This window comes from Oncorhynchus tshawytscha, linkage group LG19, assembly GCF_018296145.1.
Source record: "Oncorhynchus tshawytscha isolate Ot180627B linkage group LG19, Otsh_v2.0, whole genome shotgun sequence".
NCBI classification, from domain to species: Eukaryota; Metazoa; Chordata; class Actinopteri; order Salmoniformes; family Salmonidae; genus Oncorhynchus; species Oncorhynchus tshawytscha.
Genome location: NC_056447.1, coordinates 52,224,359 through 52,251,858, shown reverse-complemented (window position 1 = coordinate 52,251,858; position 27,500 = coordinate 52,224,359). Strand labels below are relative to the sequence as shown.

The 27,500-nt window shown below is 46.4% G+C and overlaps 1 protein-coding gene across 7 annotated transcripts in view; it reads left to right on the top strand.

Annotated features, from left to right (window-relative positions):
• LOC112235816 (pleckstrin homology domain-containing family A member 5) overlaps nucleotides 1-27,500 on the top strand; it is a 264,064-nt gene that overhangs the window by 202,212 nt on the left and 34,352 nt on the right. For 6 of the 7 annotated variants that reach the window (XM_042301853.1, XM_042301852.1, XM_042301854.1 and 3 more), the window contains 12 exons: nucleotides 1,720-1,940; nucleotides 6,400-6,669; nucleotides 7,032-7,287; nucleotides 7,528-7,611; nucleotides 10,565-10,687; nucleotides 18,837-18,890; nucleotides 19,026-19,037; nucleotides 19,357-19,446; nucleotides 25,863-25,925; nucleotides 26,444-26,524; nucleotides 26,805-26,954; nucleotides 27,050-27,151. In XM_042301853.1, coding sequence (XP_042157787.1) covers nucleotides 1,720-1,940; nucleotides 6,400-6,669; nucleotides 7,032-7,287; nucleotides 7,528-7,611; nucleotides 10,565-10,687; nucleotides 18,837-18,890; nucleotides 19,026-19,037; nucleotides 19,357-19,446; nucleotides 25,863-25,925; nucleotides 26,444-26,524; nucleotides 26,805-26,954; nucleotides 27,050-27,151 — 1,506 coding nt within the window. The remainder of the gene's footprint in view (nucleotides 1-1,719; nucleotides 1,941-6,399; nucleotides 6,670-7,031; nucleotides 7,288-7,527; nucleotides 7,612-10,564; nucleotides 10,688-18,836; nucleotides 18,891-19,025; nucleotides 19,038-19,356; nucleotides 19,447-25,862; nucleotides 25,926-26,443; nucleotides 26,525-26,804; nucleotides 26,955-27,049; nucleotides 27,152-27,500) is intronic. The other variant, XM_042301855.1, reaches the window with a different exon arrangement.

Below are 27,500 nucleotides of genomic sequence, written 5' to 3'. Positions count from 1 at the left end.
TGATAGTGAAAACATATTTTTACAACTTTTTGCTAATTTATTGAAAATGAAAAACAGAAATACAGTATCTCATTTACATAAGTATTCACACCCCTAGTCAATACATGTTAGAATCACCTTTGACAGTGATTACAGATGTGAGTATTTCTGGGTAAACCTCTAAGAGCTTTCCACACTTGGATTATACAATATTTGCAAATTATTATTTTTTAAATTCTCCAAGCTCCGTCAAGTTGGTTATTGATCATTGCTAGACGGCCATTTTCAAGTCTTGCCATAGATTTTTAAGTCAAAAGTGTAACTAGCCACTCAGGAACATACAATGTCGTATTGGTAAGCACCTCCCGTGTATATTTGGCTTGTGTTTTAGGTTATTGTCCTGCTGAAAGGTGATTTTATCTCCCAGTGTCTGTTGGATTGCAGACTGAACCAGGTTTTTCGCCAGGATTTTGCCTGTGCTTAATTCTATTCCGTTTCTTTTTATCTCCAAAAAACTCCTTAGTCCTTGCCGAGGACAAGCATACCCATAACATGATGCAGTCACCACCATGCTTGAAAATATGAAGAGTTGTACTCAGTGATGTGTTGGATTTGACGTAAAGTTATTTTTTTTGCCAAATGTTCTGCAGTTTTTCTTTAGTGCCTTGTCCAAACAGGATGCATGTTTTGGATTATTTTTATTATGTACAGGCTACCTACGTTTCAGTGTCAATTAGGATAGTATTGTGGACTAACTACAATGCTGTTGATCCATCCTCAGATTTATCTTATCACAGCCATTAAACTATGTACCTGTTTTAAAGTCACCATTGGCCTCATGGTGAAATCCCTGAGCGGTTTCCTTCCTCTTCGGCAACTGAGTTAAGAAGGATGCTTGTATCTTTGTAGTGACTGGATGTACTGATACACCATCTGAAGTGTAATTAATAATTTTTACCCATCTACCAATAGGTGCCCTTCTTTGTGAGTCATGTTAAACACTAATATTGCACACAAAGTGAGTCCATGCAACTTATCATGTGACTTGTTAAGCACATTTTAACTTCTGAACTTATTTAGGCTTGCCATAACCAAGGGGTTGAATACTTATTGACAGCGTGGTATGCGTACATTCTTATATTTAACTGGATGAAACACTGAACAAACTAACAAAAAAACGAACCGTGAAGCTATACAAACGAGTACTGACAGGCAACTAACACATAGACAAGATCCCGCAACAGAAAGTGGGAAACAGGGCTGCTTAAATATGATACCCAATCAGAGACAACGATAAACAGCTGTCTCTGATTGGGTACCATATCAGGCCAACATAGAAATACAATAACCCCTAGACATACAACAACCTACAACAACCCTAGACATACAACACTAGAATACCCACCCTAGTCACACCCTGACCTAACCAAAATATATAGTAAACAGAGATATCTAAGGTCAGGGCGTGACATTTTATTAATTTGTAAAAATGTCAATGAACATAATTCCACTATTGTGACACAAAATGTAACTGTAATACATTTTAAATTCAAACTGTAACATAACAAAATGGAAGGTGCTGTATACCATATGGTAATATGCAGTATATGTATCATTACCTGTGGCGACTCTGTTAATTGTACATTGGAGTTGTAGTCTCCTATTGTAAACACCAGTTATTCCGGAAGAGTCATTCTGCCATTTGATGAAAGTTAAAAATGTCATCGTTGCACTTTTTAGGTGAACGGTGCTGGGGACCAGAGCCCAGGGGAGATGATGACCAATCCCCAGCCCCATCGGACCCCCTCTATCCAGGGCAGCATGACCCCCACCACCCCTACCCCCCAGTACCCCCATGGGGAACCTGAACCCAGGACCCTGACCAGGACCAACTCCATGCAGCAGCTGGAACAGTGGGTCCGCACACAGAGAGTACGCAACCAGGATGATGACACACACAGGTGGGTGTGGATGTGTGAGGGTGGGGGGGTTACGTTTTGGACTTGCCAGATAGTGAAATATTGACTCTTTCCCTAGATGGAACAAAATATTAGAGACAGAAAGATTAGAGACTTTTCTTATCCCATACACAGTCCAGTGATGTATTGTATTAGAGTCTGCTCGGAGTCCAGTGATGTATTGTATTAGAGTCTGCTCTGAGTCAGTGATGTATTGTATTAGAGTCTGCTCTCACTCCAGTGATGTATTGTATTAGAGTCTGCTCTGAGTCCAGTGATGTATTGTATTAGAGTCTGCTCTGAGTCCAGTGATGTATTGTATTAGAGTCTGCTCTGAGTCAGTGATGTATTGTATTAGAGTCTGCTCTGAGTCCAGTGATGTATTGTATTAGAGTCTGCCCTGAGTCAGTGATGTATTGTATTAGAGTCTGCTCTGAGTCCAGTGATGTATTGTATTAGAGTCTGCTCTGAGTCAGTGATGTATTGTATTAGAGTCTGCTCTGAGTCCAGTGATGTATTGTATTAGAGTCTGCTCTGAGTCCAGTGATGTATTGTATTAGAGTCTGCTCTGAGTCAGTGATGTATTGTATTAGAGTCTGCTCTGAGTCCAGTGATGTATTGTATTAGAGTCTGCTCTGAGTCAGTGATGTATTGTATTAGAGTCGGCTCTGAGTCAGTGATGTATTGTATTAGAGTCTGCTCTGAGTCAGTGATGTATTGTATTAGAGTCTGCTCTGAGTCAGTGATGTATTGTATTAGAGTCTGCTCTGAGTTCAGTGATGTTTTGTATTATATTCTGCTCTGAGTCAGTGTCAGTGTATTGTATTAGATCAACAATGTATTCTTCTTCTGTTAGCCTGCATCCTCTGACAGGAGAGGGAGAGAGGGGAGTGAACTTGTCTTGACCCATTGTTAGAAATGATGAATCACACCGCAGCATCTATAGACAGTCCGCAGGGGTGTGTGTGTGTGTTTAAAGCCAGTCAGCCGGGATCCTGTTTCTCTTTGTCATCATTAACCTGCTACTGTACCTGTCCTGTTTCTCTCTCTCATCGTTAACCTGCTACTGTACCTGTCCTGTTTCTTTCTCTCATCATTAACCTGCTACCATACCTGTCCTGTTTCTCTCTCTCATCATTAACCTGCTACTGTACCTGTCCTGTTTCTTTCTCTCATCATTAACCTGCTACCATACCTGTCCTGTTTCTTTCTCTCATCATTAACCTGCTACTGTACCTGTTCTGTTTCTCTCTCATCATTAACCTGCTACTGTACCTGTCCTATTTCTCTCTCTCTCATAATTAACCTGCTACTGTACCTGTCCTGTTTCTTTCTCTCATCATTAACCTGCTACTGTACCTGTCCTGTTTCTTTCTCTCATCATTAACCTGCTACTGTACCTGTCCTGTTTCTTTCTCTCATCATTAACCTGCTACTGTACCTGTCCTGTTTCTTTCTCTCATCATTAACCTGCTACCGTTCCTGTTCTGTTTCTCTCTCTCATCATTAACCTGCTACTGTACCTGTCCTGTTTCTCTCTCTCATCATTAACCTGCTACTGTACCTGTCCTGTTTCTTTCTCTCATCATTAACCTGCTACCATACCTGTCCTGTTTCTCTCTCTCATCATTAACCTGCTACTGTACCTGTCCTGTTTCTCTCTCTCATCATTAACCTGCTACCATACCTGTCCTGTTTCTCTCTCTCATCATTAACCTGCTACTGTACCTGTCCTGTTTCTCTCTCTCATCATTAACCTGCTACTGTATCTGTCCTATTTCTCTCTCATCATTAACCTGCTTCCGTACCTGTCCTATTTCTCTCTCATCTTTAACCTGCTACCGTACCTGTCCTGTTTCTCTCTCATCAATAACCTGCTACTGTACCTGTCCTGTTTCTCTCTCTCATCATTAACCTGCTACGTACCTGTCCTATTTCTCTCTCATCATTAACCTGCTCCTGTACCTGTCCTATTTCTCTCTCATCATTAACCTGCTACCGTACCGAGTGCCTTAAGCACATTTCAACAGCAGAAGACTATCATTTTCTGATGAAAGTTTTTAATTTTCCAAAACACTGCAATTTAAAGTTGAGAAAGCTCAAACCTCATTGGCAACTCTTGCTCATATAGCTTCACTTTTAATGTCACAAACAGTGTACACAGGCTACATACTTGGTGTAACTACTGTAACCCTGAGACCCTGCAGCAGTTGAAAGTGCCCATCTGCAATCGTGAGTTCATCGTGTATTTCATCTATGTATTGTGTTGCCAAAATCAGTAAGCATAGCTTCCCAACAGAACCAGTGAAGACATGACTGGATGCAGTAAAACCACAGAGCTGCTGAGGTAAACAATGGCAGTACAGAGAAACGAGACACGGACTGACTAACAGACTGCTCATCAGCCATCAGGGTTGTGTTCATCGGGCACCAAATTGAAGAAAAAAACAGACTGAATTCCTCTTTTTTTGTTTTTTTTGTCCCTTGTTGTTTTCAACCAGCTAAAAAACACTACGTTTATCATTATTGGCCATAAAATGTCCTCCCTGCTCCACCACACCCCTCTCCAACATAGTAGTCGCATTATACAAATGTCGTCTTGGATGATGTCTCATTTTCCTCTGTGTTCAGTTGTTGTCTACAGTCTGTTATTCTGTAAGTAAAGTTAGTAGTCTGCTCTCTGTCTGACTCTATCTGCACTGTCTCTGATGCTACTGCGTATGTGGAGCTGTTCAGAATCACAGCATTGTTGGTGGAATAATCAGATTTTGCTTAAAGCGCTGTTGCTTCTCTCTCTGTTCTGTCAAGCATGTGAGTGTGTGTGAGAGAGAGAGAGAGAGAGAGATGCACAAAGAGACACACCTGGTTCGCATTCAACCATTTCACACACCGTGGCGTGTTTAATCATATCTGTTACACTCATACATGGGTTCTGGCAGCTGACGAAGTATTCACGTTAACAGGCTAATGGGTCACAGCATCTAATGAACTCTCTCACCACGAGGTCAAGCTAAAAATATCATCTGAAGTTCAGCTTAGAAAATGGGTCTATAACCGACTGTGTTACCCTCCAGGAAAAGAACTTCACTGCCATTTGGTGTCTGTCTGTGATGTGGGCAGTCTGTTAGATTAAACCCCTCCCCCAACCACCACTACCATTTGGTGCCTGTCTGTGATGTGGGCAGTCTGTTAGATTAAACCCCTCCCCCAACCACCACTGCCATTTGGTGCCTGTCTATGATGTGGGCAGTCTGTTAGATTAAACCCCTCCCCCAACCACCACTGCCATTTGGTGCCTGTCTATGATGTGGGCAGTCTGTTAGATTAAACCCCTCCCCCAACCACCACTGCCATTTGGTGCCTGTCTATGATGTGGGCAGTCTGTTAGATTAAACCCCTTCCCCAACCACCACTGCCATTTGGTGCCTGTCTGTGATGTGGGCAGTCTGTTAGATTAAACCCCTCCCCCAACCACCACTGCCATTTGGTGCCTGTCTATGATGTGGGCAGTCTGTTAGATTAAACCCCTCCCCCAACCACCACTGCCATTTGGTGCCTGTCTATGATGTGGGCAGTCTGTTAGATTAAACCCCTCCCCCAACCACCACTGCCATTTGGTGCCTGTCTGTGATGTGGGCAGTCTGTTAGATTAAACCCCTCCCCCAACCACCACTGCCATTTGGTGCCTGTCTATGATGTGGGCAGTCTGTTAGATTAAACCCCTCCCCCAACCACCACTGCCATTTGGTGCCTGTCTGTGATGTGGGCAGTCTGTTAGATTAAACCCCTCCCCCAACCACCACTGCCATTTGGTGCCTGTCTGTGATGTGGGCAGTCTGTTAGATTAAACCCCTCCCCCAACCACCACTACCATTTGGTGTCTGTCTGTGATGTGGGCAGTCTGTTAGATTAAACCCCTCCCCCAACCACCACTGCCATTTGGTGTCTGTCTGTGATGTGGGCAGTCTGTTAGATTAAACCCCTCCCCCAACCACCACTGCCATTTGGTGCCTGTCTGTGATGTGGGCAGTCTGTTAGATTAACCCCGCCCCCGATCAATGCCTCTTGCTAAAAGCTCGTTCATAATGAGTTTGACAGAGACAGAGGTTTGCAGAAGAACATGTAAGGGAAGTGTGTAACTCTTCATAATGTTTCCCTCCAGAGATACGTTTTCCATCATCCTTTTTTATTTATTTATGTTACCTTTATTTAACTCGGCAAGTCAGTTAAGAACAAATTCTTACTTTCAATGACGGCCTAGGAACAGTGGGTTAACTGCCTGTTCAGGGGCAGAACGACAGACTCCGGTTGCTAGTCCACCACTCTAACCACTAGGCTACCCTGCCCTTCTATGCTCGTTGAAATGAACCTACAGCCCAAACCAATATTCTCTATTTCCTGTTTTTCTATGTTGTTTTGATGACATATTTAAACCTCCTTTTTCTTTCTCTCCATCATTCAGCATCATGTCGTACCAGACACTGCCCAGGAACATGCCCAGTCACCGAGCCCCTCCAGCCATGCCCCACTACGGGGACCCCGGCTACCGTACCTTACCCAGGAACAGCATGGCCCGGCCGGACAGTATCTGCAGCATGTCCCCCTCCATGTATGACCAGGCCATGGGGCTGGGCCTGGGGCTATCCTCTGCAGACAAGAGACGCTCCATGAGGGATGACACTATGTGGCAGCTGTATGAGTGGCAGCAGAGGCAGGCCTATACCCCCACACGGTATGACTCTGTTTGGACAGTGGTACATCTTCTTTTTTCATTTTATTTTTACCATTTGTGGGATTTGATTTAGAAGTTTTGCTTTATCCATCCATTCTCTGCCATGTTAAATCGAATAATATCGACCTCCTTAGTTTTATAGCGTTAGCTAACTAACCCATCTTTGTACTGCTTGGTAGTGTCGAGGCCGCATACTTGGCCTTTTTTTACTGCATTTTGGGGTAGATTGGGGTAGAGTTTGTACTTTTAAACGTTTCTATTGGTCGATTGCAACAGGTAAGCTCAATGCATAGTTAAAGTATTTGACAATATTTCAGGTAGTATTTAAACCCTGGTCTAACCATCTTCCTCCTCCTCACCAGGCCTATGTCGTCCACTCCCAGACCCTACGGGACCCTGCCTAGCCCCAAGACCATGATCAACCTGTCTGAGCACCAGGGTCACGGTCACCACTCCATCCCCCCCTCACCCTCCCATGGGTCCCTGTCTATGTACGGGGGCTACTCGCCCCTCCACTTCTCCTACAACCCCAGCTCCAGTAGGTCTGAGGTGGCCTTCCCTGTATACCGGGGGGATGTTACCACAGACAGAAGACACAGGACGCCACATCTCAACCAGGTAGTCCAACATTCATGAAGACATTTTGTAGTGCCTTGTTGTCAGTGGTTGAGCATTACAAAATCAAGACTTCTGGGCCGCTCAAAGTGGGGTCTGCGGGCCAGAGGCTTCCAGAATGATCTATTTTTTTGGCCCACGGCTCACTCTCTAGAAAGGAGTACAGGAACCTCTTGTTTAATATGGCAGACAAACACCTTCCTCAGCTTTCCCAACAGGATCATCTCTCTCTGTGTCCTACAGTATGCCTACCCGCCTGAGAGGAGGTCCATGCCAGCAGGGATCCCTGTCCAGACCATCACTGCCCAGTCTCTGCAAGGAAAAACGGTTAGTCCACCTCCCTCTCCCCCTCCTCCCTCTCTCTCTTTCCCCCTCTCCCCACCTCCCCCTCTCTCTCCCACTCTCTCTCTTTCCCCCCCTCCCCCCTCTCTCCCCACCTCCCCTCCTCTCTCTCTCCCCTCTCTCTCTCCCCCTCTTCTCCCCCTCTCTCTCCCCGTCTCCCCACCTCCCCCTCTCTCTCCCCCTCTCTCTCTCTTTCCCCCTCTCCCCACCTCCCCCTCTCTCTCCCACCCTCTCTCTTTCCCCCTCTCCCACCCCCTCTCTCCCACCCTGGTTTGTGCTCCCCCTCTCCCCCCCTCTCTCTCCCCTCCTCTCTCTCTCCCCCTCTCCCCTCTCTCTCTCTCCCCCTCTTCTCCCTCTATCTCTCCCCGTCTCCCCCTCTCTCTCTCCCCCTCTCCGCCCTCTCTCTCTCTTTCCCACTCTCCCCACCTCCCCTCCTCTCTCTCTCCCCCCCCCTCTCTCTTTCTCCCCCTCGCTCTCTTTCCCCCTCCCACCCTCTCTCTCTTTCCCCCTCTCCCCACCTCCCCCCCTCTCTCTCCCACCCTGGTTCGTGCTCCCCCTCTTCTCTCCCCCTCCCCTTTTCTCTCTCCCCCTCTCTCACACTGGTTTGTGCCCCCCTCTCCCCCTCCCCTTTCTCTCTCTCTCCCCCTCTCCCCACCTCCCCCTCTCTCTCCCACCCTGGTTCGTGCTTCCCCCCTCTCCCCCTCTCTCCCCCACCTCCCCTCCTCTCTCTCTCCCCCCTCTCTCTCTCCCCCTCTTCTCCCCTCTCTCTCTCCCCTCTCCCCTCCTCTCTCTCTCCCCCCTCTCCCCTCCTCCCCCCTCTCTCTCTTTTCCCCTCTCCCCCCTCCTCTCTCTCTCCCCCCTGGTTCTCTCCCCCTCTTTCTCCCCCTCCCCCTCCTCTCCCCTCTCTCTCCCACCCTGGTTTGTGCCCCCTCTCCCCCCCCTCTTCTCTCTCCCCCCCCCTCCCCTTTCTCTCTCTCCCCCTCTCTCACACTGGTTTGTGCCCCCCCCCCTCTCCCCCCTCCCCCTCTCTCCCCCTCTCCCACCCTGGTTCGTGCTCCCCCCTCTCCCCCTCCCCTTTCTCTCTCTCCCCCTCTCCCCACCTCCCCCTCTCTCTCCCACCCTGGTTCGTGCTCCCCCTCTCCCCCTCCCCTTTCTCTCTCTCCCCCTCTCCCCACCTCTCTCTCTCCTCTCTCCCCCTCCCCTCCTTCCTTCCCCTGATCTGGCCTACTGTACCCTGCCCTTGGCCTCGATACACTGGGTTCACTTCTGTTAAATCTAGGCTATTAATACCACCCTGGAATTCCAGTTTAAGACTGTTTAGTTTTCCATTCTGGTCTAATAGGGCTAATTCCAAAGACAATACATTTTTGTTGTAATCACTCCCCTGTCTTTCTCCTCCAAGAAGAGAACTGCTGTAGAGGCATGTTTAGACAGGACTCAGATCAGTGTTCCAAGTGGTGTGGTTTAACGTGAGTTTACTCCCTTAACACTTGCTACATCAGCCCTGTTGTTCCCAGCTCCCTGAGCCATAGCCGGGTTGTCTGTCATTTCTTTACCCCCGCCATTTTGGGTACATGGTGACTTAGTGGACACGGTGGATGTGTTACAGGGACCTTCCACTCAGCTCACAGGGATCCAGTACTGTACACCTACTCTGCTGGTGTGCAGTGTCCTCCTGTCTCCTGTCTGTACTGTGGTCCTAACCTGTCCTCCTGTCTCCTGTCTGTACTGTGGTCCTAACCTGTCCTCCTGTCTCCTGTTTGTACCTGTCCTCCTGTCTCCTGTCTGTACTGTGGTCCTAACCTGTCCTCCTGTCTCCTGTCTGTACTGTGGTCCTAACCTGTCCTCCTGTCTCCTGTCTGTACTGTGGTCCTAACCTGTCCTCCTGTCTCCTGTCTGTACTGTGGTCCTAACCTGTCCTCCTACTGTCTCCTGTCTGTACTGTGGTCTTAAACTGTCCTCCTCCTGTCTCCTGTCTGTACTGTGGTCTTAAACTGTCCTCCTGTCTCCTGTCTGTACTGTGGTCCTAACCTGTCCTCCTGTCTGTCCTCCTGTCCATCCTCCTGTCTGTCCTCCTACTGTCTCCTACCTATACTGTGGTCCTAACCTGTCTGTCCTCCCGTCTGTCCTCCTACTGTCTCCTGGCTATACTGTGGTCCTAACCTGTCCTCCTGTCTGTCCTCCTGTCTATACTGTGGTCCTAACCTGTCCTCCTGTCTGTCCTCCCTCCTATACTGTGGTCCTAACCTGTCCTCCTGTCTGTCCTCCTGTCTATACTGTGGTCCTAACCTGTCCTCCTGTCTGTCCTCCTGTCTATACTGTGGTCCTAACCTGTCCTCCTACTGTCTCCCTCCTATACTGTGGTCCTAACCTGTCTCCTGTCTGTCCTCCTGTCTGTCCTCCTCTCCTCCCTGCTGTGTGTCTGTCATGTTTCTCTGACCAGTTCTTTTCTCCCTCTGCCTTCTCTATACCCCCTTCCTCTCTTCCGCTGTGTCCCTTTGTTCCATGCTCTCCTGACCCCTGACCTATCCTTCCTCTCCTCTGCTCCTTGTTGCCCCCCCTGCCCCCTTTACCTGTCATCTTGCCCTGGTCCTGCCTTGCTGTGTGTCCTGTACCTCTGAGTTGTCCTCCTCTCTGGTTGTCCCTCTGCCCTGCTGTGTGTCCTGTACCTCTGAGTTGTCCTCCTCTCTGGTTGTCCCTCTGCCCTGCTGTGTGTCCTGTACCTCTGAGTTGTCCTCCTCTCTGGTTGTCCCTCTGCCCTGCTGTGTGTCCTGTACCTCTGAGTTGTCCTCCTCTCTGGTTGTCCCTCTGCCCTGCTGTGTGTCCTGTACCTCTGAGTTGTCCTCCTCTCTGGTTGTCCCTCTGCCCTGCTGTGTGTCCTGTACCTCTGAGTTGTCCTCCTCTCTGGTTGTCCCTCTGCCCTTCCTTCTCCCTGCAGCCTGAGGAGCTGACCTTGCTGCTGATAAAGCTTCGTCGGCAGCAGGCCGACCTAAACAGCGTCCGGGAGCACACTGTAGCACAGCTTATGCAACTAAACCTCGATGGTGGCCACAACCCAAAGGTCAGGGCCACTGAGGTTGCTGCTGTGTCTTGTCTTCTAGTCGTGTGCCATGCCGCCGTCTTCAACTCTCCTCCATCCACTTCATTCATTCACCATTTTTTTTGGGGGCATTTCTATGTTTAAACTGTTAACCCTTGAATCATTGTTGTCGACATATTCAGTGATGACTTTGTTGTTTATTGTAGTAGGACAGAGACACACAGTGGGTGTACTAGCTGACTTCCTAAAAAGAAACTGAACAGATGTTGCCCCCGGGGAAAATGAGAAACTCCAACTACTTGGTGATCTTAATGTGTGGGACAGCTAAGCTAAGCAGGCTTTACTGGCTGGGTCATTGTAGATGTCAGACAAGGATTTGAGTGATGTAGGGCACCCACACTTGGAATGGGAAATGGTTTGTAAGTGTTGAAGGCTTTAATAGTAACACTGCTACATGAATAATGTTAAAACTCATTGTTTGATGACATATTCATAGTCCTCATAGAAATCACACAGTCCTCCATCTACACTACAGTTCTGCTACCCGAGCCGGGTTAGGACTGGGTTAGGACTGGGTTAGGACTGGGTTAGGACTGGGTTAGGACCGGGCTAGGACCGGGTTAGGACCGGGTTAGGACTGGGTTAGGACCGGGCTAGGACCGGGTTAGGACCGGGTAGGGTCTGTTGTCTCATCGATAACTAGGACCGGGTAGGGCCTGTTGTCTCATCGATAACTAGGACCGGGTAGGGCCTGTTGTCTCATCAATAACTAGGACCGGGTACGGCCTGTTGTCTCATCGATAACTAGGACCGGGTAGGGCCTGTTGTCTCATTGATAACTAGGGTACGGTAGGGCCTATTGTCTGATCGATAACTAGGACCGGGTAGGGTCTGTTGTCTCATCGATAACTAGGACCGGGTAGGGCCTGTTGTCTCATTGATAACTAGGGTACGGTAGGGCCTATTGTCTGATCGATAACTAGGACCGGGTAGGGTCTGTTGTCTCATCAATAACTAGGACCGGGTAGGGCCTGTTGTCTCATCAATAACTAGGACCGGGTAGGGCCTGTTGTCTCATCGATAACTAGGACCGGGTAGGGTCTGTTGTCTCATCGATAATTAGGACCGGGTACGGCCTGTTGTCTCATTGATAACTAGGGTACGGTAGGGCCTATTGTCTGATCTATAACTAGGACCGTGTAGGGTCTGTTGTCTCATCAATAACTAGGGTACGTTAGGGTCTGTTGTCTCATCAATAACTAGGGTATGGTAGGGTCTGTTGTCTCATCAATAACTAGGGTACGGTAGGGTCTGTTGTCTCATCAATAACTAGGGTACGGTAGAGTCTGTTGTCTCATCAATAACTAGGGTACGGTAGAGTCTGTTGTCTCATCAATAACTAGGGTACGGTAGGGTCTGTTGTCTCATCAATAACTAGGGTACGGTAGGGTCTGTTGTCTCATCAATAACTAGGACGGTAGAGTCTGTTGTCTCATCAATAACTAGGGTACGGTAGGGTCTGTTGTCTCATCAATAACTAGGGTACGGTAGGGTCTGTTGTCTCATCAATAACTAGGGTACGGTAGGGTCTGTTGTCTCATCAATAACTAGGGTACGGTAGGGTCTGTTGTCTCATCAATCACTAGGGTACGGTAGGGCCTGTTGTCTCATCGATAACTAGAACCGGGTAGGGCCTGTTGTCTCATCGATAACTAGGGCCTGTTGTCTCATCGATAACTAGGACCGGGTAGGGCCTGTTGTCTCATCGATAACTAGGACCGGGTACGGCCTGTTGTCTCATCGATAGCTAGGACCGGGTAGGGCCTGTTGTCTCATCGATAACTAGGACCGGGTACGGCCTGTTGTCTCATCGATAGCTAGGACCGGGTAGGGCCTGTTGTCTCATTGATAACTAGGACCGGGTAGGTTCTGTTGTCTCATCGATAACTAGGACCGGGTACGGCCTGTTGTCTCATCGATAGCTAGGACCGGGTAGGGCCTGTTGTCTCATCGATAACTAGGACCGGGTAGGGCCTGTTGTCTCATCGATAACTAGGACCGGGTAGAGTCTGTTGTCTCATCGATAATTAGGACCGGGTAGGGCCTGTTGTCTCATTGATAACTAGGGTACGGTAGGGCCTGTTGTCTCATCAATAACTAGGGTACGGTAGGGCCTATTGTCTGATCGATAACTAGGACCGGGTAGGTTCTGTTGTCTCATCGATAACTAGGACCGGGTAGGGCCTGTTGTCTCATTGATAACTAGGGTACGGTAGGGCCTGTTGTCTCATCAATAACTAGGGTACGGTAGGGCCTATTGTCTGATCGATAACTAGGACCGGGTAGAGTCTGTTGTCTCATCGATAATTAGGACCGGGTAGGGCCTGTTGTCTCATTGATAACTAGGGTACGGTAGGGCCTGTTGTCTCATCGATAACTAGGGTACGGTAGGGCCTATTGTCTGATCGATAACTAGGACCGGGTAGGGTCTGTTGTCTCATCAATAACTAGGGTACGGTAGGGTCTGTTGTCTCATCAATAACTAGGTACGGTAGGGTCTGTTGTCTCATCAATAACTAGGGTACGGTAGGGTCTGTTGTCTCATCAATAACTAGGGTACGGTAGGGTCTGTTGTCTCATCAATCACTAGGGTACGGTAGGGTCTGTTGTCTCATCGATAACTAGAACCGGGTAGGGCCTGTTGTCTCATCGATAACTAGGGCCTGTTGTCTCATCGATAACTAGGACCGGGTAGGGCCTGTTGTCTCATCGATAACTAGGACCGGGTACGGCCTGTTGTCTCATCGATAGCTAGGACCGGGTAGGGCCTGTTGTCTCATCGATAACTAGGACCGGGTACGGCCTGTTGTCTCATCGATAGCTAGGACCGGGTAGGGCCTGTTGTCTCATTGATAACTAGGACCGGGTAGGTTCTGTTGTCTCATCGATAACTAGGACCGGGTACGGCCTGTTGTCTCATCGATAGCTAGGACCGGGTAGGGCCTGTTGTCTCATCGATAACTAGGACCGGGTAGGGCCTGTTGTCTCATCGATAACTAGGACCGGGTAGAGTCTGTTGTCTCATCGATAATTAGGACCGGGTAGGGCCTGTTGTCTCATTGATAACTAGGGTACGGTAGGGCCTGTTGTCTCATCAATAACTAGGGTACGGTAGGGCCTATTGTCTGATCGATAACTAGGACCGGGTAGGTTCTGTTGTCTCATCGATAACTAGGACCGGGTAGGGCCTGTTGTCTCATTGATAACTAGGGTACGGTAGGGCCTGTTGTCTCATCAATAACTAGGGTACGGTAGGGCCTATTGTCTGATCGATAACTAGGACCGGGTAGAGTCTGTTGTCTCATCGATAATTAGGACCGGGTAGGGCCTGTTGTCTCATTGATAACTAGGGTACGGTAGGGCCTGTTGTCTCATCGATAACTAGGGTACGGTAGGGCCTATTGTCTGATCGATAACTAGGACCGGGTAGGGTCTGTTGTCTCATCAATAACTAGGGTACGGTAGGGCCTATTGTCTGATCGATAACTAGGACCGGGTAGGGTCTGTTGTCTCATCAATAACTAGGGTACGGTAGGGTCTGTTGTCTCATCAATAACTAGGGTACGGTAGGGTCTGTTGTCTCAATAATTATTAACTAACTATTAACTAGGGTAACATTTTGAAGCTGAGCCATTTGCTCGGGCTCTGCTGCTGCAGTACAGTCACATCTGACTTAGATCATAACATGGTGTCAGAAGTGCGTCAACCTAAAGTTATAACGCAGGAGAGATTATTTCAAAGAATATAATAATGTTAAGTTGTCTTTGTTTAGGGTGATGAAAAGTAGCTAACTGCTCTCCTGTCTCTTCATTGAGCGGAGCAGCCCAAGCGAAGCCGTTGCTATGGTTTCTCACAGATTCAGAGCTGCCATGAGCAGAGCGCATGCAGAGTGAGCTAGGCACCGGGAGACAGTGACAGACAGAGGATTTACAATGGATTTACTAAGGGAGAAAGTTATTTCTGGTTTCAGGCTGGGCAGGGCCGGGCCTTAAATTTGACAGAAGCTTTTGGGCCTGGGTAGGGTAGGGCCTAAGCGCTGTGGGCCTGGGTAGGGTAGGGCCTAAGCGTTGTGGGCCTGGGTAGGGTAGGGCCTAAGCGTTGTGGGCCTGGGTTGGGCTCGGGTGTAAAGTTCATGCCCGTGCAAGGCTCTGATCTACGCCCATTCCGCTTCTCATCTCCAACAGTTTGTCCTTGTATCCATCTATCTATAATTTACATATTTACCTTACATTGTCTTGTCCTGACTGTCTCGCTGTCTGCCTGCCTCGCTGTCTACCTGTCTTTCTCTCTGCCAGTCTCCTTCTCTGCCAGCCCTCTCTGCCGGTCTCCCTCTCTGCCGGTTTCCCTCTCTGCCTGTCTCGCTCTCTGCCTGTCTCGCTCTCTGCCTGTCTCGCTCTCTGCCTGTCTCCCTCTCTGCCAGTCTACCTCTCTGCCTGTCTCGCTCTCTGCCTGTCTCGCTCTCTGCCTGTCTCGCTCTCTGCCGGTCTCCCTCTCTGCCGGTCTCCCTCTCTGCCGGTTTCCCTCTCTGCCTGTCTCGCTCTCTGCCTGTCTCGCTCTCTGCCTGTCTCGCTCTTTGCCTGTCTCGCTCTCTGCCAGTCACCCTCTCTGCCTGTCTCGCTCTCTGCCTGTCTCGCTCTCTGCCTGTCTCCCTCTCTGCCAGTCTCCCTCTCTGCCTGTCTCACTCTCTGCCTGTCTCGCTCTCTGCCTGTCTCGCTCTCTGCCTGTCTCGCTGTCTGCCTGTCTCGCTGTCTGCCTGTCTCCCTCTCTGCCTGTCTCGATGTCTGCCTGTCTTTCTCTTTCTGCCTGTCTTTCTCTTTCTGCCTGTCTTCCTCTGCCTGTCTTCCTCTCTGCCTCTCTCTGCCTGTCTCTTTTTGCATGTCTCTTTCTGTCTCTGTTTCTGCCTGTCTTTCTTTCTGCTTCTGTCTTCTTCTCTTCTATGCCTCCTCTTCTCTCTCTCCTGTTCTCTGTTTTCACTTCTGTTCTCTCTCTCGCTCCTCTTCTCTCTTTCCTCTCCTATTCTCTCCCTCCTTCTCTCTTTCCTCTCCTTTTCTCTCTCGCTTCTCTCTCTCCTCTTCTATCCTCTTCTCTCTTTCCTCTCGTCTTCTCTCTCTCTCTCCTCTTCTCTCTCTTCTCTCTCCTCTTCTATCCTCTCCTCTCTCTCCTCTCCTCTCCTCTTCTCTCTCCTCTTCTCTTCTATCCTCTCCTCTTCTCTCTCTCCTGTTCTCTGTTTTCACTTCTGTTCTCTCTCTCTCTTTCTCTTTCCTCTTTCTCTCTTTCCTCTCTCTCTCTCCTCTCCTCTTCTCTCTTCTCCTCTCCTCTTCTCTTTCCTCTCTCTTCTCTTCTATCCTCTCCTCTTCTCTCTCTCCTGTTCTCTGTTTTCACTTCTGTTCTCTCTCTCTCTCCTCTTCTATCCTCTTCTCTCTTTCCTCTCATCTTCTCTCTCTCTCTCCTCTTCTCTCTCTTCTCTCTCCTCTTCTATCCTCTCCTCTCTCTCCTCTCCTCTCCTCTTCTCTCCTCTCTCTCCTCTTCTCTTCTATCCTCTCCTCTTCTCTCTCTCCTGTTCTCTGTTTTCACTTCTGTTCTCTCTCTCTCTCCTCTTCTCTCTTTCCTCTCCTCTCTCTCCTCTCCTCCTCTTCTCTCCTCTCTCTCCTCTCCTCTTCTCTTTCCTCTCGTCTTCTCTCGTCTTCTCTCTATCCTCTCCTCTTCTCTCTCTCCTGTTCTCTGTTTTCACTTCTGTTCTCTCTCTCTCTCCTCTTCTCTCTTTCCTCTCCTATTCTCTCCCTCCTTCTCTCTCTCCTCTCCTCTCCTCTTCTCTCCTCTCTCTCCTCTTCTCTCCTCTCTCTCCTCTTCTCTCTTTCCTCTCATCTTCTCTCTCCTCTCTCTCCTCTTCTCTCTCCTCTTCTCTCTCTCTCTCTCTTCTCTTCTCCTCTTCTCTCCTCTTCTCTCTCATCTTCTCTCTCCTCTCTCTCCTCTTCTCTCTCTCTTCTCTCTCTCTCTCTTCTCCTCTTCTCTCTCTCCTCTTCTCTCTTCTCTCTCTCTTCTCTCTTCTCCTCTTCTCTCCTTCTCTCTCCTCTTCTCTCCTCTTCTCTCCTCTCCTCTTCTCTCCTCTCTCTCCTCTTCTCTCTTTCCTCTCATCTTCTCTGTCCTCTCTCTCCTCTTCTCTCTCCTCTTCTCTCTCTCTCTACTCTTCTGTTTCCTCTTCTCTCTTTCCTCTCCTCTCCTCTCCTCTTCTATCTAATGTGACCTACTTGTTGTGTGTATGTACTGACATGTATGTGGTACTGATAGATACACACACACACTACATGTTCATGTTTTTACATGTACTGGATGTAAATTGTAAAGTCTGTAATGTCTTTTTCATTATGTGTTGGAACCCAGTAAGACTAGCTGTCGCCATTGGCGTCTGCGAATGGGGATCCTAATCAAATCAAAATCCTCTTCTCTCATTCCTTTCCCTTCTCTCATTCCTATCTCTTCTCTCATTCCTATCTCTTCTCTCATTCCTTTCTCTTCTCTCATTCCTATCTCTTCTCTCATTCCTATCTCTTCTCTCATTCCTTTCTCTTCTCTCATTCCTTTCTCTTCTCTCATTCCTTTCTCTTCTCTCATTCCTTTCTCTTCTCTCATTCCTTTCTCTTCTCTCATTCCTATCTCTTCTCTCATTCCTATCTCTTCTCTCATTCCTATCTCTTCTCTCATTCCTATCTCTTCTCTCATTCCTATCTCTTCTCTCATTCCTTTCTCTTCTCTCATTCCTATCTCTTCTCTCGTACCTATCTCTTCTCTCGTACCTATCTCTTCTCTCGTACCTATCTCTTCTCTCATTCCTATCTCTTCTCTCATTCCTATCTCTTCTCTGTACCTATCTCTTTTCTCATTCCTATCTCTTTTTCTCTCGACTTACCTATCTCTTCTCTCATTCCTTTCTCTTCTCTCATTCCTATCTCTTCTCTCATTCCTTTCTCTTCTCTGACCTTTCTCTTCTCTCAGATCATTCCTATCTCTTCTCTCATTCCTTTCTCTTCTCTCATTCCTTTCTCTTTCTCATTCCTTTCTCTTCTCTCATGTTCCTTTGTCTTTTCATTCCTTTCTCTTCTCTCATGTATCTCTTCTCTCATTGTATCTCTTCTCTCATTCCTATCTCTTCTCTCATTCCTATCTCTTCTCTCAATTCCTTTCTCTTCTCTCAATCTCTTTTCATTCCTATGTCTTTCTCAACTCATTCCTATCTCTTCTCTCATTCCTATCTCTTCTCTCATTCCTATCTCTTCTCTCATTCCTTTCTCTTCTCTCATTCCTTTCTCTTCTCTCATTCCTTTCTCTTCTCTTATTCTCTTCTCTTCTCTCATTCCTATCTCTTCTCTCATTCCTATCTCTTCTCTCATTCCTATCTCTTCTCTCATTCCTATCTCTTCTCTCATTCCTATCTCTTCTCTCATTCCTTTCTCTTCTCTCATTCCTTTCTCTTCTCTCATTCCTATCTCTTCTCTCATTCCTTTCTCTTCTCTCATTCCTTTCTCTTCTCTCATTCCTTTCTCTTCTCTCATTCCTATCTCTTCTCTCATTCCTATCTCTTCTCTCATTCCTTTCTCTTCTCTCATTCCTTTCTCTTCTCTCGTACCTATCTCTTCTCTCATTCCTTTCTCTTCTCTCATTCCTATCTCTTCTCTCATTCCTTTCTCTTCTCTCATTCCTTTCTCTTCTCTCGTACCTATCTCTTCTCTCATTCCTATCTCTTCTCTCATTCCTATCTCTTCTCTCATTCCTTTCTCTTCTCTCATTCCTATCTCTTCTCTCATTCCTATCTCTTCTCTCATTCCTATCTCTTCTGTAATTGGTGTGACACAGCTTTGTGTTGCCAGCTCAACAGCACAAACTCTCATTCCTATCTCTTCTCTCATTCCTATCTCTTCTCTCATTCCTTTCTCTTTTCTCATTCCTTTCTCTTCTCTCGTACCTATCTCTTCTCTCGTACCTATCTCTTCTCTCATTCCTATCTCTTCTCTCGTTCCTATCTCTTCTCTCGTACCTATCTCTTCTCTCATTCCTATCTCTTCTCTCATTCCTATCTCTTCTCTCTTTCCTCTGAACTGCTGACCGACGCTAGAACGACATTCTGTCTCATCATCTCCAAAGAAACCTCATGTATCTCGACAACCAGGTGGGGTAACGCCCTCTTTTACTATTGGACTTATCTATCTGCCACTTTTCAGCCTTGCTGTCTGTCTTGTCTGTGTATTTTTCTGGATGTTTATGCCTGTCTAAAAGTTCTGATTTTTTCCTCGCTGCGTTCAAGATGTCGTCTCATGTAGGTTCACTTTCTAAATGTTTTTAAGTTTGAAAGTATGCAGTGAAAACTAGCCTGTGTGTGTCTCCGGGGGATTTCCCATGGCGTGTGACATTTTGGAATACAGTGTGTTTGTAATCTATTATCTATTAGTTTCTATTCATTTTGTCATCTTTTTGTGTGTGTGTGTGTGTGTGTGTGTGTGTGTGTGTGTGTGTGTGGTCTGTCATATAGAGACAAGCAGAACTAGCTGCATCATTTGTCAGTCAGTGAGTGTTGCTCTGCTATAATCTCACTTCCCGTATTGCTCCTCCTCCTCTCCTCCACACTGAACTACCAGGTGAAGGAAAATCAGCCTTTAATCGTGATGATTCACACCTTGATAGAGAACTCAGCCCCCAGGCCTCAGCTATACCAGCACCACGTCAGAGTAAGGTCTTGGCCAGCCAACGCTGCCGGCTGAATGTTGCTTTCTTTAATCGCCATCCACTTCAGTTGTTTTTTTCTGTTGTTGTTGGTCCGTCTTGCAACCTGCAAGTCCCTCATGGCGTACACAATATCTCTTTCCTGTAGTGTTTGTGTTAATGTAGAACATGTTATTCATTCAGCTTTTACTTTACTGTCTCCTCTATTGGTTGGAAAGTCATACCACCAATGTAGGCATGGCTTATATACAGTAACACTGTATGATGTGTACTGTATGTTTCACTGTCCGGTTAACCCCTCCTCACTGTCGTGTGTGTGTGTGTGTGTGTGTGTGTGTGTGTGTGTGTGTGTGTGTGTGTGTGTGTGTGTGTGTGTGTGTGTGTGTGTGTGTGGCGCTGGGTTTATGTATATCCCCTTACTCTCTGCTATCTAAGAAAGTCAAAGAGACTTGGATGTTGGGAAGTTGTTATAGCCTGTTAATAAGTACGTTTCTAACCTGACTTGTAGTTAGTACTGTAGTCTTGTGTTTTTGAAGCAGGGGTCCTTAAAGGGGAGAGTGTGTCCTGTGAATTCTGGAACCCTCGTGCAAAATTCCTTTTTTGATTTGCTACCCTCTTTAAGTCCTGACTGACGTGGCTAGCTAGGGGACTCTAATTGGTGTAACAAAGTGTTGTTGCCAGTGTTGTCCCTGCTGGGGGACGCTAATTGGTGTGACACAGTGTTGAGTTGCCCGGGGACTATATTTAGTGTGACACAGCATTGTGTTGCCCGGGGACTGTAGTTAGTGTGACACAGTATCGTGTTGACCGGGGACTGTAATTGGTGTGACACAGCTTTGTGTTGCCAGTGTTATAGACCAACAGCACAACTCTGTTTCCACCAGTCTTTGTATGGGAAGTGAGAATTTTCACACTTTAAAAATGAAGTATCTGAAATCACCAAGTCATCGTGGTTCTGTTTTGATATCATGAGCTGAGATATCTAGGCCTGATACCATTTTGTCATTTTAGACCTCACCTTACTTGCTCCCTCGACAGTGTAAGGTGGCCTGTGAATTCATGCTGGTTTTTTTTGTGTGCCGATTGTATGATGGTTCGACGTGTGGTATGACATCCCTTCTCCGCCACTTTTGTGACCACCTCAGAAGGTGTAAAAGTGCTGCTGTCTCTCCCTCTGTCCCTCATACGTTGTTGGCATATCACCACGGTGACGGCTGCATCTCCACCACAAGAGAGACAAGAGTCTCCCTTCCCATGCTAAAACTCCCTGCGATTACAGAAAGCTTCGCATGCTCCGTGCGTGGAATGTCACCGACATACCACGTGGTCCACGTGATTTCTCTGTGCTGTTTTGCTGTCAGAAAACTGTGTGTGCGTGTGTGGAAGAGAGAGGGAGACAGATTGATGTTCTTCTGGACTGACTGATATGCTCATGTATTCTGCAAGGAAGGACCTTACGTTTTATTTTGGGGGGGAGTACGGAATGGAATCCAATGCAGTTGAAATGATTTAGAATAATAATGGGGTAGAAGCAATTGAGTACAATGCATTATGGGTTGTGACGTTTATGTGGTAGTATTGACACTAATTAGCAGAGTGACAGGACACCTCTCAAACTCTTTCCTCTTACTGCCCTTGTTATTTAGTCCAAACTCAGGATGAGGCTCTTCCCTCTACTAGGAGCTAAAAGGAAAGGGGAAAAGTCAACCAATCCTGTTTTTAACAACACTGGGCCTGGACCACAGATACTAGACAAACACTGGGGACTGGACCACAGGTACTAGACAAACACTGGGGCCTGGACCACAGGTACTAGACAAACACTGGGGACTGGACCACAGGTACTAGACAAACACTGGGGCCTGGACCACAGATACTAGACAAACACTGGGGACTGGACCACAGATACTAGACAAACACTGGGGCCTGGACCACAGATACTAGACAAACACTGGGGACTGGACCACAGATACTAGACAAACACTGGGGCCTGGACCACAGATACTAGACAAACACTGGGGCCTGGACCACAGATACTAGATAAACACTGGGGCCTGGACCACAGATACTAGACAAACACTGGGGCCTGGACCACAGATACTAGACAAACACTGGGGCCTGGACCTCAGATACTAGACAAACACTGGGCCTGGACCACAGATACTAGACAAACACTGGGGACTGGACCACAGGTACTAGACAAACACTGGGGCCTGGACCACAGATACTAGACAAACACTGGGGCCTGGACCACAGATACTAGACAAACACTGGGGCCTGGACCTCAGATACTAGACAAACACTGGGCCTGGACCACAGATACTAGACAAACACTGGGGACTGGACCACAGGTACTAGACAAACACTGGGGCCTGGACCACAGATACTAGACCAACACTGGGGCCTTGACCACAGGTACTAGACAAACACTGGGGCCTACACCACAGATACTAGACAAACACTGGGGCCTGGATCACAGATACTAGACAAACACTTGGGCCTGGACCACAGATACTAGACAAACACTGGGCCTGGACCACAGATACTAGATAAACACTGGGGCCTGGACCACAGCTTTAGACAAACACTGGGGCCTGGACCTCAGATACTAGACAAACACTGGGGCCTGGACCTCAGATACTAGACAAACACTGGGGCCTGGGTCACAGATACTAGATAAACACTGGGGCCTGGACCACAGATACTAGACAAACACTGGGGCCTGGACCACAGATACTAGACAAACACTGGGGCCTGGCCCTCAGATACTAGACAAACACTGGGGCCTGGGTCACAGATACTAGATAAACACTGGGGCCTGGACCACAGATACTAGACAAACACTGGGGCCTGGACCACAGATACTAGACAAACACTGGGGCCTGGACCTCAGATACTAGACAAACACTGGGCCTGGACCACAGATACTAGACAAACACTGGGGACTGGACCACAGGTACTAGACAAACACTGGGGCCTGGACCACAGATACTAGACAAACACTGGGCCTGGACCACAGATACTAGATAAACACTGGGGACTGGACCACAGGTACTAGACAAACACTGGGGACTGGACCACAGGTACTAGACAAACACTGGGGCCTGGACCACAGATACTAGACAAACACTGGGGCCTGGACCACAGATACTAGACAAACACTGGGGCCTGGACCTCAGATACTAGACAAACACTGGGCCTGGACCACAGATACTAGACAAACACTGGGGACTGGACCACAGGTACTAGACAAACACTGGGGCCTGGACCACAGATACTAGACCAACACTGGGGCCTCGACCACAGGTACTAGACAAACACTGGGGCCTGGACCACAGATACTAGACAAACACTGGGGCCTGGATCACAGATACTAGACAAACACTGGGGCCTGGACCACAGATACTAGACAAACACTGGGCCTGGAACACAGATACTAGATAAACACTGGGGCCTGGACCACAGCATTAGACAAACACTGGGGCCTGGACCTCAGATACTAGACAAACACTGGGGCCTGGACCTCAGATACTAGACAAACACTGGGGCCTGGGTCACAGATACTAGATAAACACTGGGGCCTGGACCACAGATACTAGATAAACACTGGGGCCTGGACCACAGATACCAGATAAACACTGGGGCCTGGACCACAGATACTAGATAAACACTGGGGCCTGGACCACAGATACTAGACAAACACTGGGGCCTGGACCACAGATACTAGACCAAACACTGGGGCCTGGACCACAGGTACTAGACAAACACTGGGGCCTGGACCACAGATACTTGACAAACACTGGGGCCTGGACCACAGATACTTGACAAACACTGGGGCCTGGACCACATGGTGCCTGGACCACAGATACTAGACAAACACTGGGGCCTGGACCACAGATACTAGACAAACACTGGGGCCTGGACCACATGGTGCCTGGACCACAGATACTTGACAAACACTGGGGCCTGGACCACAGATACTAGACAAACACTGGGGCCTGGACCACAGATACTAGACAAACACTGGGGCCTGGACCACAGATACTAGACAAACACTGGGGCCTGGACCACAGATACTAGACAAACACTGGGGCCTGGACCACAGATACTAGACAAACACTGGGGCCTGGACCACAGATACTAGACAAACACATGGTGCCTGGACCACCGATACTAGACAAACACTGGGGCCTGGATCACAGATACTAGACAAACACTGGGGCCTGGATCCCATACAGTGGCGTCCTGAAATTATTGACAAAGATGAGCAGTAATGAATGTATAAAATACATTTTTCCAAATCTGAGCTATATTGTATGGAGATGGAAAAAAAAGGAAATTACACCACTTTATACTAATACATTAGCTTTATTAGCTTTATACTAATACATTAGCTTTATTAGCTTTATACTAATACATTAGCTTTATTAGCTTTATACTAATACATTAGCTTTATACTAATACATTATCTTTATACTGATACATTAGCTTTATACTAATACATTAGCTTTATTAGCTTTATACTAATACATTAGCTTTATTAGCTTTATACTAATACATTGGCTTTATTAGCTTTATACTAATACATTAGCTTTATTAGCTTTATACTAATACATTAGCTTTATTAGCTTTATACTAATACATTGGCTTTATTAGCTTTATACTAATACATTATCTTTATACTGATACATTAGCTTTATACTAATACTTTAGCTTTATTAGCTTTATACTAATACATTAGCTTTATTAGCTTTATACTAATACATTAGCTTTATTAGCTTTATACTAATACATTGGCTTTATTAGCTTTATACTAATACATTATCTTTATACTGATACATTAGCTTTATACTAATACATTAGCTTTATTAGCTTTATACTAATACATTAGCTTTATTAGCTTTATACTTATACATTGGCTTTATTAGCTTTATACTAATACATTACCTTTATTAGCTTTATACTAATACATTAGCTTTATTAGCTTTATACTAATACATTAGCTTTATACTAATACATTATCTTTATACTGATACATTAGCTTTATACTAATACTTTAGCTTTATTAGCTTTATACTAATACATTAGCTTTATTAGCTTTATACTAATACATTAGCTTTATACTAATACATTATCTTTATACTGATACATTAGCTTTATACTAATACTTTAGCTTTATTAGCTTTATACTAATACATTAGCTTTATTAGCTTTATACTAATACATTAGCTTTATTAGCTTTATACTAATACATTAGCTCAGAGAAAGATATTTTCTACTAACATTTTTTTGATTGACACCCCTAAATATTTGTATGAATAAAGTAGTCCAAAGTTTACTAATTGGTTCCTTATTCCTAGAACACAATGACTACATAAAACGTGTGACTCTACAAACCTGTTGGATGCATTAGTTGTTTGTTTTGGTTGTGTTTCAGATTATTTTGATCCCAATAGAAATGAATGTTAAATAATGTATTGTGTCATTTTGGAGTCACTTTTATCGTTAATAAGAATTGAATGTTTTTAAATACTTCTACGTTCCAATGACAAACCATTGGCACCCGTTCAATTTTATAAACTTTATTTATCCACAAGGTGCTATTATTGCTGGCAGACATAAAATACTAGTTGAAATACAATAATGTACACTTATGCTGAACAAAAAATATAAATGCAACATGCAACAATTTCAAAGACTTTGTTTTATTTAACTAGGCAGTTCAGTTAATATAAAGAAATCAGTCAATTGTCTCTAGAATTGACAGAAGCTGGATGTGGGGGTCCTGGGCTGGTGTGATTACATGTGGTCTGCGGTTGTGAGGCCGGTTGGACGTACTGACAAATGATCTAAAACGCCGTTGGATGCGACTTATGGTAGAGAAACTAACATGAAATGATCTGGCAACAGCTCTGGTGAAAATTCCTACAGTCGGCATACCAATTGCACACTCCTTCAAAACTTGAGACATCTATGGCATAGTGTTGTAACAAAACTGCACATTTTAAAGTGGCCTTTTATTGTCCCGAGCACAAGGTGCACCTGTGTAATGCTTATGCTGTTTAATCAACTTCTTGATATGCCAGGTGGATGGATTATCTTGGCGAGGGAGAAATGCTCAGTAACAGGGGTGTAAACAAATTTGTGCACAAAATTTGGAAGAAAGGTTTTTTTTTTTTGTGTCTATGGAACATTTCTCTAAAAAAAAAAAAAAAAAAAAAATGTCCCAGCTCATTAAACATGAGACCAACTCTTTACATGTGTTTTATATGTTTGTTAGTAATACAAGCACTACAGGTGCAGTAGTCCATACAGGACAGTCACAGAGCATTGTCATGAAGCTGCATTAGATCTGATTCTACCTATAGGCTATGTGTCTGTTTGTGTCTATATGTCCGTCTAACAACTGTCCTTCCTACAGATGAGCCCAGAGGACCACAGGGAACACGCCTACATGTGCAGCCCCGAGGAGGTTGACATCGATGTAAGTTCAACACGTCCTGATCCGCCATACTACTGCTGTTCTGCTGTACTACTACAGACCTGGTACCTGGAGTTTTATATAGTTCACTGTGTTCTTACCTTCCCCCTGGGTCGTTGTCTCTAGAAAGATAACCTGTGTTGTTTTCTCTAGAATGATAACCTGGGCTATCTGATCTCTAGAAAGATAACCTGGGCTATCTGATCTCTAGAAAGATAACCTGTGTTGTTTTCTCTAGAAAGATAACCTGGGCTATCTGATCTCTAGAAAGATAACCTGGGCTATCTGATCTCTAGAAAGATAACCTGGGCTATCTGATCTCTAGAAAGATAACCTGGGCTATCTGATCTCTAGAAAGATAACCTGTGTTGTTTTCTCTAGAAAGATAACTTGGGCTATCTGATCTCTAGAAAGATAACCTGTGCTATCTGATCTCTAGAATGATAACCTGTGCTATCTGATCTCTAGAAAGATAACCTGGGCTATCTGATTTAATGACCCATAATGATGTTTCTCCTTAGGCCAAGCTGAGCAGGTTGTGTGAACAGGACAAGGTTGTGAGGATACGTGAGGACAAGCTCCAGCAGCTACACAGAGAGAAGGTAAAGGATCTGTCTACAGTGCACCATGTTGTTGTCTGTCTGGCACTATCGATTCACCACGTACTGCATTCAACAAGTGGGCCCAATATGTAGCTTTCGCTACTTGGCGATTTTTGTCAACATGTCATGACACCTATCATAAGTGTTGGAAAATGACATGGACAATTACACTGCCTTGATACTTGTCATCCAGAGATACAAGATGTCATGTTTATAATGACACTGTGTTCCAGTGCCTGAAGTGAACTTTTCCAATATGTAACGGTGGTCCCGTCTACAGCACACCCTGGAGACAGCCCTGCTGTCGGCCAGTCAGGAGATAGAGATGAGTGCTGATAACCCAGCAGCCGTACACAGTGTTATCCAGCAGAGAGACGTGCTGCAAAGTGGCCTGCTCAGCACCTGTAGAGAACTGTCACGAGTCAACACTGTGAGTTAATACATATATCCACTCTACACGCAGATACAAACACACTGAAATCTTACCAGAGAGGAGAGTTAGTGAACTCTCTTTCCCTACCCCAGGAGTTGGAGCGGTCGTGGAGGGAGTATGAGAAGCTGGAGGGAGACGTCTCATTGGCCAAGGACAACCTGCTGGAGCAGCTAGAGGCCCTGGGGAGCCCTCAGGTAAACCACAACAACCCCCACCTTACTCTGTGGGAGTATGTACAGTGCCTTGCGAAAGTATTCGGCCCCCTTGAACTCTGCGACCTTTTGCCACATTTCAGGCTTCGAACATAAAGATATAAAACTGTATTTTTTTGTGAAGAATCAACAACAAGTGGGACACAATCATGAAGTGGAACGACATTTATTGGATATTTCAAACTTTTTTAACAAATCAAAAACTGAAAAATTGGGTGTGCAAAATTATTCAGCCCCTTTACTTTCAGTGCAGCAAACTCTCTCCAGAAGTTCAGTGAAGATCTCTGAATGATCCAATGTGGGTAGATGGATGGATGGATGGGTAGATGGA